Raw genomic sequence first — 13923 nt, forward strand, 5'->3', positions numbered from 1 at the left:
TTGCACTGTGGGGAAAGCTGGGGTACACGGAGACCCTCCTACGGTGAGGCGATAGGGGTCCTCCTTGGTCTAAGCCAGTCACCTGCATGCTTTGAGGCAAACCCAGGTGTGCTTTGAGATTCTGTGTAAATGTAAATTTACTATACTGGTATACATCAAAGGGATTGATTGTGAAGAATTTAAACAGAATCAAAGTCCTTTACACTGGAAGGTAATCAGGAGAAAAACCCAATAATCCAACAACTCCGTATGAGATAGCCCCTGTGAAAGTGGCAAGGAAAAACTCCCTTTCAAAAGGAAAAGACCTTGGACAGGACCAGGCTCTGGGAGTGGAAGCATCATGAGATAAAACAAACAAACAAACAAACAAACAAACAAACAAACAAACAAACAAACAAACAAACAAACAAACAAACAAACAAACAAACAAACAAACAAACAAACAAACAAACAAACAAACAAACAAACAAACAAACTATTAGAGTTTGTGTGGAGAAAACTGTAACAAAGGAAATTATAGCCATCAGGCTTGGACCAGATGCTGCAAATGTGCTTTTTAAAACGCAGTGAACCTGTTTCAGATAACATATAGGTTGTTTTCCACATATGCCAAAAGGTCATAATCTGCACCGTGACATAAAATATGTTTTGTTTTTTTTTACCAACCATTTAAAGGTTAAGGAAGCTGGTAAATTAATAGGCCCAACAGCAGTTTTCTCAACTACAGTAAGCTTTATTGGCATACAGTCACGCACACGTAACAGATTGGCCTCCACTGCGTGTTTTTCACTATAATAAATGACCCCTCTAGGAATCAATAGCGTGTTTGGCAACTGCCGGACACAGCCTCTGTGTCGGCATGAGGGTGCGACGCCGCCTGTGGCCGGCAGGTGGGGCTGTAGCAGCGCCGCAGCTCGGTAGTTTTCCTCTAACGTCTCCGCTACATTCACGGCCGTGACGTATTTCCTGGGGCTTGTACGGACCACTCAGCCACACACCGGAGGGTTATCATGACTATTTATAACCAGCAGTTCGCTGTTATCAGTTTTTTTGCGGTTTCGTCGCGTCGTCGTCGGGTCTAACACCGCGGTGTGAGGCACCAATAAGCCGTGTGGAGCAGGATGTAAACGGCAGCTGGTAAGTTGAGCCGTCGGTAAGTTTCCTGTCTGCTTTAGCTTGTGTCGTTACTTGTTTGGGCTGCCAAGTTTACCGAGCCCTCGGTGTCAGGACCGCCGGGTCCGTGACACAGGGCAGAACCGGACGACGTGTTGATGTTTTCTTTTTGTTATCCTGTCAGTTTGTGGGTGTCTGCTTGAAAAGGGGGGAGACCTCTCGCCTATACACACACACACACACATGCCGAGCTGACGTCGACTGCGCCGCGTCCGGTTTCTGTGGTTGTTCCTGCGGAGTGGAGGAGAAAAAAAAATCGTTGCGTTCGTGATCCGTGCTGTGAGGAGTAAAATGTGAGGAAATGCTCGGCAGGGGCGGATGAGAGAGGGGGAAAAAAAGGGGAGGCACCTGTGAGACGGAACAGCCCAGCCTACCGCGGCGTCAAGTTTGCGTTAATCGCGGCGCGGTTACAGTTTCAGACATATTTGTCAAGCGCAGGAGTCCTCATCGGATCAGCTCAAACCTCTTGCTCCGAGCCAAATTATGACAGCGTGTTGTTGTCACGGACTTAACCTGTGAGTTGAGCTTAAGCGACCGCAAACTCCGCCGTCAGCTGACACACGAAAACCTCTCAACTTTAGCTGGTAAACATCAAAGCGTTTCTCCCCCCCCCCCTTTTTTTTCTTGGCATTTAAGGCCCGAGAAAGAAGTTTTTTCCTCCTTCTTGATCTGTACTGCAGTTAATCTCTGCTACCGTCTTCTGAAGGCTAAGTACTTGTTGTTGCCACATGCAGTTTATAGGAACTCTTGTATATCCAATGCATATGGAGACTGAGACATACAGTTTGCTTTGAGTAATGTCTTGATCAGCTATTGCTGTTATTTTGGCAAATGTGAGTAGTTTAAATGCTGTTGTATTTACCTCGCTGTCTGGCCTGCTTTACATGCAAGTCTTGTACAGTTTAAGACATAATCTGGATTAGCTTTCCCTGAAAATCTCGTTTGGGGTTTATGAAATGTGACTGAACATTGAATATTAAGTGTCACACTATATGCTGCACTGATCGTGGGAGCTGACCTGCTTTTGTTGTGCCTCTGTGTTTTCCCCATTATTGTTACACCTACTGATAATTTTACCTCTCTGCTGTGGCAATATAGAGCTGCTCATCGTTATGGATAAACATAAAAACAAGCTGTAAAGCTCCTTGCATGCAGTGACATGTACCACATTACAAAAACACAATGCATGTTGTTTTGAATGCAAGCATTTGATGCTTTATAGATCTGAGCAAGCTTTTCCTTATGTCAGATTTTTAACGGAATTCATCTGTGCACTTGGCTCTTTTAAGAAAAATTAAAATGTAGAAAGAGCTCTCGGGGTCAGAAAAAAAATATTACAGAGGTGTTTATATGATACATTAATGCTGAAATTGCAGCAGGAAGTCTGGAGAAGTAGTTGGATGACAACACTGGAACAAAACGCATGTTGGGGGGTGCAGATGAGCAAGTTTTTTTTTGTTTTTTTTTTTTGTTTTTTTTTTGTGTTGCTTGCAAGCACTAATAGGGCAGAGTGATAATCAGTCTTCCAGTAACCCCCAAATAGGTTTAATAATAAAAATTATAGCTCACTCCTAAAAAATGATAGCAAAGCACATGATACTCTGTGGACAATGAAGGTTTTGTTTTTAGAACTGGGAACACTGCACTGATGATGTGTTTGGTTATAGTTGTGTCTAAGAAGGTGGGATACGCAAAAAATGGGAAAATGGTGAGAACATGCACCCTGGGGATGAATAAAAAGCCACCCCTGCTATTAGAAACCTGCATTCAAGAGCATAAACAATAACAGGAGAGGTTCAGCTTGGATGTTTTTCATTGTACTCCTGGCATGTTGAATGAAAGGGTTTTATACTTTCAGCTGTGCCAGATTTGGGTTTAACACAGGGCTTGTTCTATAAAGATGCACAGCGGTGGGGTTTTTTTTTAATTTTTTTTAAAGCACATGTGAACCAGTAGTGGTCCCAAAGCTCTTCTCCTTTATCTTTTTGTTCTCTTCAATAATACAGGTATCTATTTCAAAAGCAGGCTTCATCTTGAGTTCTTTAGTGAAAATCTGTGACAGGAAGAAGTTAACACTGCAGTTACACTTCTCAAAATGCCATGAATTCTGTTTTCCTGCTTTATTCAGCAGTGAAACCTGTGTGTCATCCAGAGGCTTTCCTCAGCACATGGAAGGATAGAAACACGAATATTCTGCTGGTTCAGTGGGCTTCTTTTAAAAGGTTACTCTTAGGGAGAGGGGAATAATCCTACCTCTGTCTCTAACAGGGGTGGGATAACCTATTAAGAGGTTATTGATAAATGCATTTTAGAAAAACGATCATGGTAAAGCTGATTGGTTTTTGCTCATCACCATTTAGAACAGCTGATTAATCAAAATGTTTTTAAAAAGTAAATGCGTGAGAAACTTTCAACCATGTTCGAGATGTTGAGAATGCATATTGTGATAGTATTTTATTTTTTTAAACCAGAGGGTACTCTGCAACTTCCTGTTGGCAACATGGGTTTGGAACGCAACAACCAACTGATCTTAGCAGAGCTGTAAACAATTAAATGCATATCAAATGTTAAGAAAATCTGTTTCTTTGTGTTTCTGAAAGGAGGGAAAAATGTTGTCTGACATACTGGAACGTCAGATTTTGAAATTGCCAAATACTGCTAATGATACTAGGGGTGGGTGATATAGCCTCAAAATTCTAACATGATATTTAAATAAAATTTTCAATAACGGTATTTATAAAGATGTATGAAAAACAGTGAAAGTGTTATTGGTGGTTGCAGCTTGCAGGCAACAGCATTTATTAGTGGGAACAAAATGAAGGGTAGTTTCCGATGACAGACTGCCTAATTCGAAATGTGCATCTGTTGTCACAGGGTGCCACCAGCAGTAGGAGCATTATAGTACAACAACAGTGACACATTAAAAGTCAAATGAAAGCATAAAAGTAGGCTACGTAATGTTTTACCTGGAAATTAAGTAACGCTTTTATTTTTAGCAGTCATTTCCATCCAGGCGAGTGTTTGGCTCAGTCATTTGTTTGTGACTGGGTTGCACGCCACCAGGTGCTCGTATCTCCTCTTTGCATGCCTTTATATCCTGGTTGTACTCACTGGTGTGTTTTTTGCCACAAGCGGTTAAACAAGTTTATTTGCACTTTTGGCTAGAACAGTGCTCTTGCTTATGTATGAAAGAAAAAATGTCTGGGGTTGTTGTTGGGCATACTAGGCAATGTAAACGTGTGGCATCACAACATGTCAATTGATTGGAATTACCAGATTGTCCCTGAGGATTCTATCTACACATTTAGAAACTGTGGTTTACCGTAGACGTCCAAGAACTGCTGACTTGTGCTTGTAGACAGTTTAAAGAAGTAGAAGTTGATGGTTTTTAGTATCCTGGATGCGAACGCTTGCTGTGGTGCACTGGGGTTCTCCGTTTCACACTGGAGAATATTTTTGGCTCGAGCACTTCACTTCTCCGCTAATCTCTTGCAATATTTAGCAGAGAGCGCTAATTAAATTTTTATTATGTTGTTCGTAGCATTTTCATGATTCAACTTATCAGTATCGTTATTGTCATTTCATCACTCTGCTACACACACAGATTATTATCTTCAGAACCCTCTGGAGGCTCTTTGAGTCGCCAACGGAGAAATATTGATTTTTGTGTATGTCACAATGTGAGAGAGAATCCTAATTGCCAGATATTTGAATTTCTCAAAGGGTCATATGGGCTAAATGCATTTGAGTTCATTTTTATCTCATTAAAATGTAAACAATAAACCGATGAGATGTAAACTGTTTTCCTTTCTAAATTGTCCTGATGAGATCGGTAATGAGGGCGGTATTATCCTTTGAGTTTAATGATACTTGGCTAATTATAATATGGTGCAGGTTTTTTCTGTAATAACCTGTGTTATCGCAGTCTGACATATGGTATCATTTACCGTGGTAACGCTAAAGACCTCGCAGCCCAGCGGTCGGCTTCGTCTTTGTCTCTCGCAGACTGTAAAGTAGTTGAGTGGTTGTTGGGCCACGGTATGTGGGTTTTCCAAGCTGACGTTGGAGAAACTGAGTGGTTGAGCACTGAGGTGAGGTCACAGGCAAAAGAGCTTTAAAGAAGGTGCGTGTCAAACCAAACAGAGCACAGGGATCGGCCACTCGCTGATACTTACTGCATTACAGGAAAGAAGACAAAGTTAAGTGAGTTATGCTGTCATATTAGTCTGTAATACTTTGAGTGCTTGACTCCTTTTAATTAGAAAAATCAGATCATTTTAACCTAATTTTAATACTTATGCAAATATTTGTTTAAGTAGCTTGTAACCTTTGAGCTTTTCAGAAGGATGTAAAATCCACACAGGAGCAAACTCTTGTGTGTCTATTTCAGTACAAATTGAGTGGGCAATGAAAAGGTAAACGTGTAATTAATATGGCGCGTTTGGATTAATTTTTTAATTTAGCTAGATATTTCTGTGTTTGTAAAACAGGCTTATCTGAACAGAGAGGGAATTAACAGGCGATGGAGGGATTTGGGTGTTTTTGAGATGTATTTCTGACACCTGATTTGTTCTGCTCGCTTTCTTATACATGTCCCTTTTTATTTATAGTTGTTTCTGATGTGAAGGGATTTATGCAATGAAAATCTACTCTTGAAACGTCCTGACATAGATTAGCAGCTTGACATGTCAGCCAGAGCCGGGCTGACCTGTTTGCTTGCTTTTTGCTAATGATGTGACCTGTAGCTTCACAACACACTGAACAAAGTCAGACCTAGTAAAGGGCTGAGTAAATGTCTGGACTCTGATGTCTGATGTACACTTTTAAGTCCTCACCTCATGCAGCCTGTCAGTTCTACATGTGCATTATTTATTCCAGATAACAAGGAGCTTTTAAAAGGTAGATGTTGTTAATTCAAGTGAGTTGGCATACTCTGTGTTAATCTGGTATTGTGTTAGGCAATAAAGTTACCAAAGACATTTTGTTACAGTGTATAGCATCTGGCAACAAAAGATAACACGTATGCAGAAGAGGAGGTTATGCCAGGAGACTTCCTCTGTGTTTCTGAGCAATAAGCTCCACCAGTGGAGAAATGGTACAGCCACCATTGTTCTAGAAACTTTAATACTGAAGTGATGGAGATCTACCACATATTTTTATTTCATTTTTTTTACATCATGGTTGATATAAACCTAACAAAAAAAATCACACTGAAAGTTGCACATTTAGGACAAAGGTGTTAGAGGTGTTTTGACATTTGACAGTGCAGAGGTTCCTGGGAAGCAGCCTTGAACTGTGTTGAGTGTTCAGCAGAGTATCAGCTTTTGATAACAACAAAATAATCAGTAGATACTCATTCAAAGTGTTTATTTACTTCCACCAAGGAGGTCATAATCGATTTGATTTTGTTTGTTTGTTGGTTAGTTTTCTCAGGCTTACTCACAGTGTTACTAAAAGGTTTCCCGAATTACAAGTGATTAAACCGTGGTGTGGATGCAGGTCATTGTTCCAGGAATTTTGGAAGGAGTTAAATCAGAAACCCAGAAGACATTGTCTTGATGTTCTAATGAAGAAAATGTAACAAACTAATCTGGATCCTGATGTCTTCCCTTATCTTAAGGCATGGACGGAAGTATCAGGCTGTTTTTGATGGCTCATGTATCAAGTTCTAAGTGATACACAAAGTTTGGTCACGTATCTGTTGATTAATGGGGTTTTCTGGTGTAAAATCCTGGAATTCTAAGAGAAGTTGACAACCAGTGTCGGGCCACTTGAGCTGATTTGAACATGTGCCTTGGATGTCTCCCAAGTGAGATATTTTTGACATATCCAGCTGAAACAAGACCTCCAGGGCAGACCCAGAACTTGATGGAGAAATTATGTTGTCTCTTGCCTGGCTTGGGAATGCTGCAGTGTCTTCCTGGGAAGAATTGGAGGAAAAAGGACAGGGTACAGGACAGGGATGAAACATTCCTACTTAGATTGCTTCCTACTGCACCTCAAAGATAATGTAAATATATGTAATATTCATATAGTAAAGATGTTTGTTTTGTGTGCTGTTGTTGTGATGAATGGATTGGTGGGATATTAATCTGTCTTTGGTAACACTATGCACTAAAAGTGACTCCTAAGTTCACAGCTAAATTTTCCTTCCACCTCTTAACACATCATGCGTGCCTCACAACAAACTGCTCAGGGAAATCTCGAAGCGCTTGTTTGTTCATTCGGAGTGCGAGATAATTTCAAGTCTTTTAATTTGTCGAATGGCTAACACAGAGGCTGTAACACCCGTGAAAGGATGGAAAGCTCCATCCCACAGTAGAACAGATGCGATGAAAAGGCCGAATGGAAGCACTTTTAGTGCAGCATAGTGAGCTTAAGATTACAACAGAGTTAGCACTTTGGATAATGGTCTCAACAGCCACAGCTGACCTTGACTCTAAACAACAGCTCAGACGCAAAATTGTATCAGCAAACAATCACCGCAAGCTGAGATCTCTCGGCTCGCACTGGCTGCTGTGGCTTGATAAGATAAATTGCTTTGTCTCATTCATAAGATTGTGTTAGATGTTTTCCAATGAGTGGCTGATAACACATCAGTTAGCATTTTACAAAGAAATGGCATCACTCAAATCGGAAACTTTTTTTCTTTCTCCTCTAACACTTGATGTTCTGTCCTTGGCCTCAGCCATTCGGTGGCTGCTGCTGCTACCTTCAGGCATTCAAACTCGTCCCTCAAGCTGATCCTGCACCTCATACCAAAACTGCCTCTGCTGTGATTCCCCCAGCATCTGGGGCGTAGTCTAGCTTTCCAACCACATTTCTCCACCTCTGCTGCCAACTCGGTATACCTCAGCATTTTTATTTTTTTATTTTTTATTTTTTTTGTAAACTGCATCTACTGTATCCTCCCAGGAGAGCGTGAACACCACAATTTGCCGCTGCGTGTCTGACCGCAACATCATTTTGGGGCTGGGCGTCCGGCTCTTCCTGTGGGATTATCAAATGGCTGTGTTTAGCTGGGCTGCAACGTGCGTGGTCAGAACTCCTGTTGGGGTGGATGAACAAAACAGATTAACATATTTAATGTGGTCAGTTTTCTTTGCAACACCTCTGCAGTCACTTTACAGTGTAATTTAAAATCTGTAAACTTCCACACCAAGCCTATCTCTTTCTTGTTCCCCTTTATGTTCCTTAATCCACCAAATAAAGGAAGGCGATAAGGTTAAAATTAAACTGTTTACTTTCCCCTCTTTCCCTTGCGTGTGTTTGTTCTTGTGTTCTGTGGAAATTTGATTTTAAATCTTTAAATCTTTTGTTAGTTTAAAACCTTACGGTATCTTGTTTTAATACTGTACCTTTTGTTATTTTTTGCCTTTTCTTTTCAGGTGATTTGTGACTTTCCTTTTCTCTGACGCTCCGTGCACCTGCATGTACTGTGAGCAGCCCCGGCCTGTTGGAGAGGCGCTGTGCTCAGTGACTGTGCTGCACTAGGGGAACCCATGGCTACTGGCCATCCATCTCCCTCCGTAGGCCGCAGGTTCAGGCTGCTGGAGTTGCTGCTTGTGCCTCTGTTGGTGTTGCTGGTTTGTGGACCGGTACAGGGTCAGAAGGTCTACACCAACACATGGGCTGTCCACGTACCTGGAGGTCAGGAGGAGGCTGATCAAATTGCTAGCAAACATGGATTCATCAACTATGGACACGTAAGTAATAAGCTGCATTTTCTTTTTCTTTTCCTGCATTTGCTGTTGCATTGTTTTCATATCGGAGTGTCAAAAACCTGAAGTACTCTTGATTAGGGGTTATAAACAGTTCATATGAAATTTAAACAAACCTCAATTTGATTATCTAAATATAGGGCTTATCTAATTCCTGAAGAAAGAAGGTGGGCTTGCAGCTATGAGCACAGTGTGCCCTTGTTATGTCTAATTTCTGATTTGGTAAATTCTGTTATTATATTCTCTAAACATTTATGAAATCATTTCTGAGAGTTTCTTGATGATTTTAGTGATTATTTTTAAAGCCATTGTTTTCTGGCTTGCTGTTGGCTCAGCAGTCTGAGAGCAAACTTCGTCATCGGAAGACAAGCACTCTGATTTCTTCACATTGTTGATGTTTCCAGTTAAAACTGGTTTTCTGTTCTTTGGCCCATTGTGTGACTGTATTGTTATGGTGTGATGGAAGCATTATGTATTACCTGTCCTGCCAGTGCGTTTTTTTACATGATCATTGTTATGAGATGGGTTCTACAAGAAGCATGAATTTCTTCCAAGAAATCTGATTTTTAAATAGTCTTAAAAAACTGGTTTTAGTTTTCTTAGAGCTAGGTAGTGAGCTAGTTGGGACTGTAGGCTAAAACTGCAGTATACAAACATACAAACCTCCCCTAAAGCAGGAAACGCCTCATAACGTCTATAGTTTTTATTGATGACGATATTAAAGAATCTAAGTAAACAAGACAAAGGTGAAAACACTGAATAATGAGCAGATTTTTGTGCATATTCCTAAACTTGGTACTGATATATAAAATGAAGATTTTACAATGCTCATAGTTTTCAAACTCAGAAGATATGGCCAGCAACTTACAGATAATTATTTCCTGTAATCTTCAGGCACTTTTTAATGACTTCCTGTTTGGACTCGATGGAAGCCAATTAACAAAGTTATCCTTTAACTCCATCACACCCTCCCCTTGCAAAAGAAAAAGAGGGGAAAGGTTAATTTAGTCTTTCAGCATGAAGGAGTGTTTTCTTTGTCTTGACTACTGTTCAAAAGCTGAATTGTTGTCATGTATCGGTGATTAACAGCTAACCCAATAGGAGGGGAAAATGGCTCAACAGGTGTCACGCTAGGGTAATAAGCTTTAAAGTCAACATAGAGCCAGTACCCATGTATGAAATAAAACCACAGATGTAATACTGCAGCTTGTGAAAAGTATCTAAATAAATAAATAACCTCCTTTTAAATTGTTTTATACGTCTGTATGGAATAGTAATGAGTCCCTATAAAGTTTTTATTATTTTTATTTCTTCTCGGAAAGGAAATGTGGCCAACATGTCTCGGGGAAATGGATTTTTCAAGCTTCAAAATTGTTTTGTTCTGTATGAAACAATCATAACAAGTAACTTTAAGTATATGTGACAGAGCTGTGTTACGTTGGATCTATTATTTCACCCCAAGAAAGTGAAAACTAGTGGATATATTTGTAAAATAAACATTATTTAAACAATATTTAATTAGGCTGGGAAATTGTTAAGTTAACTCAAATCAATTCAAATTATACATGTAAATAATACTTTTTTTTTGCAATGTCGCGTAAATTTTAATAAAGTTTCACGTGATTTTAAAAACACTAACGAACTGACAGAGTTGGGACTGAGGTAAGCTCGTAGGTAGTGACCCATTTGTCTCCTTTTTAAATGCCAGTGTGCATTTGTATTACTTTTGTTTTTATAAATATACAATTTTTTAAAAATGTTAATTTTGACTGGTTTAGAAAATGATTGAGGAACAAGCAGATGTTTCAGTCCGTGTAGCCTCACCTCGTTTTCAGGGAACAATATTCCGCACTGCACCATATGGTATTACTGGTCGTGACTAGGAATGTTATTCTCGCTCTGAATCACAGCATGAAGACTAGTGAGTAATCCTACACATTTAATCCTTTAACTATGTATTGCCTGTGAATAACAAGAAACCCAGACAAAGCAATTACACCCATGTAGTTACAAAACTGCACCCTGGAGATGAGGTTCTGCATGGTTCGGCCTGTCTCAGCAACTTAAAAGATTTTATGATGTTTTATGGAAGGAAAATGGACCGTTTTGTCTGACCAGAGCTAGATTGATGAGGTAGTCTTGACGCAGCATCTAGACAGGAAAAAAGGCAGAGCGTGGGTCTATCTAACAAAGCAGGCTTAATAAAGTTAGCTGGAAAGATGCTGAGTAAAGCCTTGAGGTCTCTGAAGTCTGAAACATGAACTGAATGAAAAACAGATGTTCCAGGTTTTCACTTAAATCAGTTATCCCTCTTATTAACCCCCCCCCCTCCCCCCTCTTTTGTTCCACAACATGGTATATATGTTTGGTGTTTTTGAGAATAGGTGAGTAAATACAGCCCAACATTAGATCCACTATCCTGCTTAAAAAGGCATCAGCCCTGACCTCGCACATGTTCTGCAGGAAGAACTATGGCAGCCATCTTATGCTGCTAAGGAATTCCACCATTACCTGTGTCCTAATGTGCACATGCTGGGCTGCTGGCATCCTATGAAAACCTGGGTTTGATTTATCAAAGAGAAATTCACAAGATGGATTACCGATCGTTACCAACATTAACTTCCTCTGTGTGCACTCAAGGTTAGTGTGGAAAGGACAAAAAAAATGAATGATAACCTTTTTCTAATGATTTTGTCTTAACAAAGATGCAGCAGGCACCCAGTTTATTGAAGCAGTGAACGCATTGCCAGAACTGTGTTTTGGTTTTAAGGGAATGGGTGGAAATGCTTTTTGTTCTAGAAGTCTGTGGTTCAAATGTCTTTTGGGTATTTTGAGCTGTTTGACACACAGAGACAAAGACATTTATAGATTTATAAAACCGATGAGATGTTTTCACAGATGTCTTTTATTAAATCAGTAGAATAGTTGTTGGTGAAAATGATCCCTCATTGTAGCTCTAATTGAATTGACCGTTTTAGGCACAGGCTTCAGGAGACATCCAGTTGCATATGAAACCTTAAGAGTAAATGACATGAAACGCCCACATCTGTTCAGTCCTTGGCATTTTGCTAATGATCTTTGAAAGGTTAGCTATAACCATAAGTGATAACTAAAATAAAGACGCGCTCATGCTCTGCGCTGCCCCGACGGCATAACATCACTGCTCATTGATTAAAATGAAGCCATTCCTTCAGAGAGAAAACAAACAAATCTGTTTGCCGCTTCTGCCTACAGCTGATGGGAAGTGAGATTTGCTGTGTGAGCGATGTGTGGCCAGGCGTGGCGTGTGTGAGCAGCGGGGCTGTGCGTGTGGCTCGGTGTGTGCAGGTGTTCAAATTAAGCAGGGGAGCTGGAGGGGAGGATCAAAGACTGCAGCTGGGCAGGTTTTATAGCGCTGATGATGGTTGTTTTTATTTCGCCTTCACTCATGCTGCTCGCTCTATGGCATCCATACAACCTCTCCCTTAACCAACCCACAATTTTTATGTGACACGAGAGCATGTTCTCATGAAGGTGTCTGCATTAATTGCAGTTTATAGCTTAAAATTACCCATCAGTCCAACATCCATCATTAGATATAGTTATCACTGCGTGTCCCATCCTGATCCTGTAAATTAGGCGATATGGGTGAAAATTGGGACCAAAAAAAATCCTTCACATTAAAAGCTGGGGATAACGTGGTTCACAGGAACTTCTGCTAATCAGAAGGTTAGTGAGTCAAACCACACTCATTTAGGTCACATGCTGACATCTCTTTGGGCAAGATGCTGAACCCAGAGCGCCATTGTGGTTGTGTAAGATTATCCTGTTTTTTCACATATGGGTTACTTCATATCCTGTTCAATTTTCAGGATGCACAACCTATAACATTGGGTTGTTTCAGATAATGATGCTCGCTAGCAGTAGGCAGCTAGCTTCTTGTGGATTTCTTATGAGTCTTGACAGTTTAATGGAAACTTCCACAGTGATGGTTTGTCTTACCTTTTAACTTACAATGTCAGGTCTCCACTGTTTAGATTTGCTAATCATACTACCGTATTTCCCGGACTACAAAGCGCACCTAAATATTAGCCGCACAAGCTAAAATCAGGGGAAAATCCTGTTTTGTACATACATTAGCCGCACCTGACCAAAAGCCGCAGGTGTTTCAATGTTGACTTATCATATGTAAGAGAATATGCACAAAGGGAATTGTCAGGAAAGAGATGGCTGTTTGGAGACATCACTTTTATTAATATTTTGAAAAACAAGTTATGGGTACATATTTGCACATGTAGTACATAACAGTAACCTACAGCACACCAGAAAAATAGATTCGGACTACCTTTTAGGCTCAGGTGCAGTAACACAGCTTTAACAAGAAGAAAAGTCAGTCATTCACCACCATCTTTCTCTTCTTCCTGCGCACTAAAACCACCAAAGTCCTCTTCTCCAGTGTCGGATACAAACAGGCTCAGGATGGCTACGTCATCCACTCTTCTTCTCTCCTTCGTTGTCACTTTCAAAACCAAAGAAATCCTCATTGTCAGTGTCAGAGTCGAACACCCTCAGAAGGGCCGTGGCGGTGTCCTCCTCTCCATCATGCAGCAGTCCAGCCCTTCAAAATCCGTTGGTGATCGTGGATGTTTTCACACTTTTCCACGCTGTCAGAATCCACCGGTGGAGTTGGGCATAACTTGCTTTTTGGGCATAACTTGCAAGTTTATCGCCGCTCATCATCCACGACTCCCGCTGAATGCGTAGCGCTACTTTGAAGTTTGTTTTTCGCGCTACTTCGTACGGCACTACGTTGCCTGGCGGACGGACATGTGACTAACATACCACTCTTGAACCCCGATCCTTCCGCCAGGCAACGTAGTGCCGTACAACAGCGGAACACACAAAACAAATCGTCTTACGATATCACAAAAATCACGGACAATCCATAGAAAAGCCGCACCTGACTAAAAGCCGCAGGGTTCAAAGCTTGTGCAAAAAGTAGCGGCTTATAGCCCGACATTTACGGTATTAAGAATCTAGAGAAACATCT

The 13923-nt window shown here is 40.7% G+C and overlaps 1 protein-coding gene across 3 annotated transcripts in view; it reads left to right on the forward strand.

The window, feature by feature from the left end:
* Positions 1-437: 437 nt before the first annotated feature.
* Positions 438-13923, forward strand: part of furina (furin (paired basic amino acid cleaving enzyme) a) — an 85452-nt gene continuing 71966 nt past the window's right edge. The window contains exons 1-2 of one of the 3 annotated variants that reach the window (XM_026169440.2): positions 438-1137; positions 8562-8879. In XM_026169440.2, coding sequence (XP_026025225.1) covers positions 8676-8879 — 204 coding nt within the window. In that variant the 5' untranslated portion in view covers positions 438-1137; positions 8562-8675. Of the gene's footprint in view, positions 1138-1608; positions 1758-5279; positions 5377-8561; positions 8880-13923 lie in introns of those variants that run through there. The other 2 variants (XM_026169457.2, XM_026169448.2) reach the window with 2 other exon arrangements.

This window comes from Astatotilapia calliptera, chromosome 1, assembly GCF_964374335.1.
Source record: "Astatotilapia calliptera chromosome 1, fAstCal68.1, whole genome shotgun sequence".
Classification (NCBI taxonomy): domain Eukaryota; kingdom Metazoa; phylum Chordata; class Actinopteri; order Cichliformes; family Cichlidae; genus Astatotilapia; species Astatotilapia calliptera.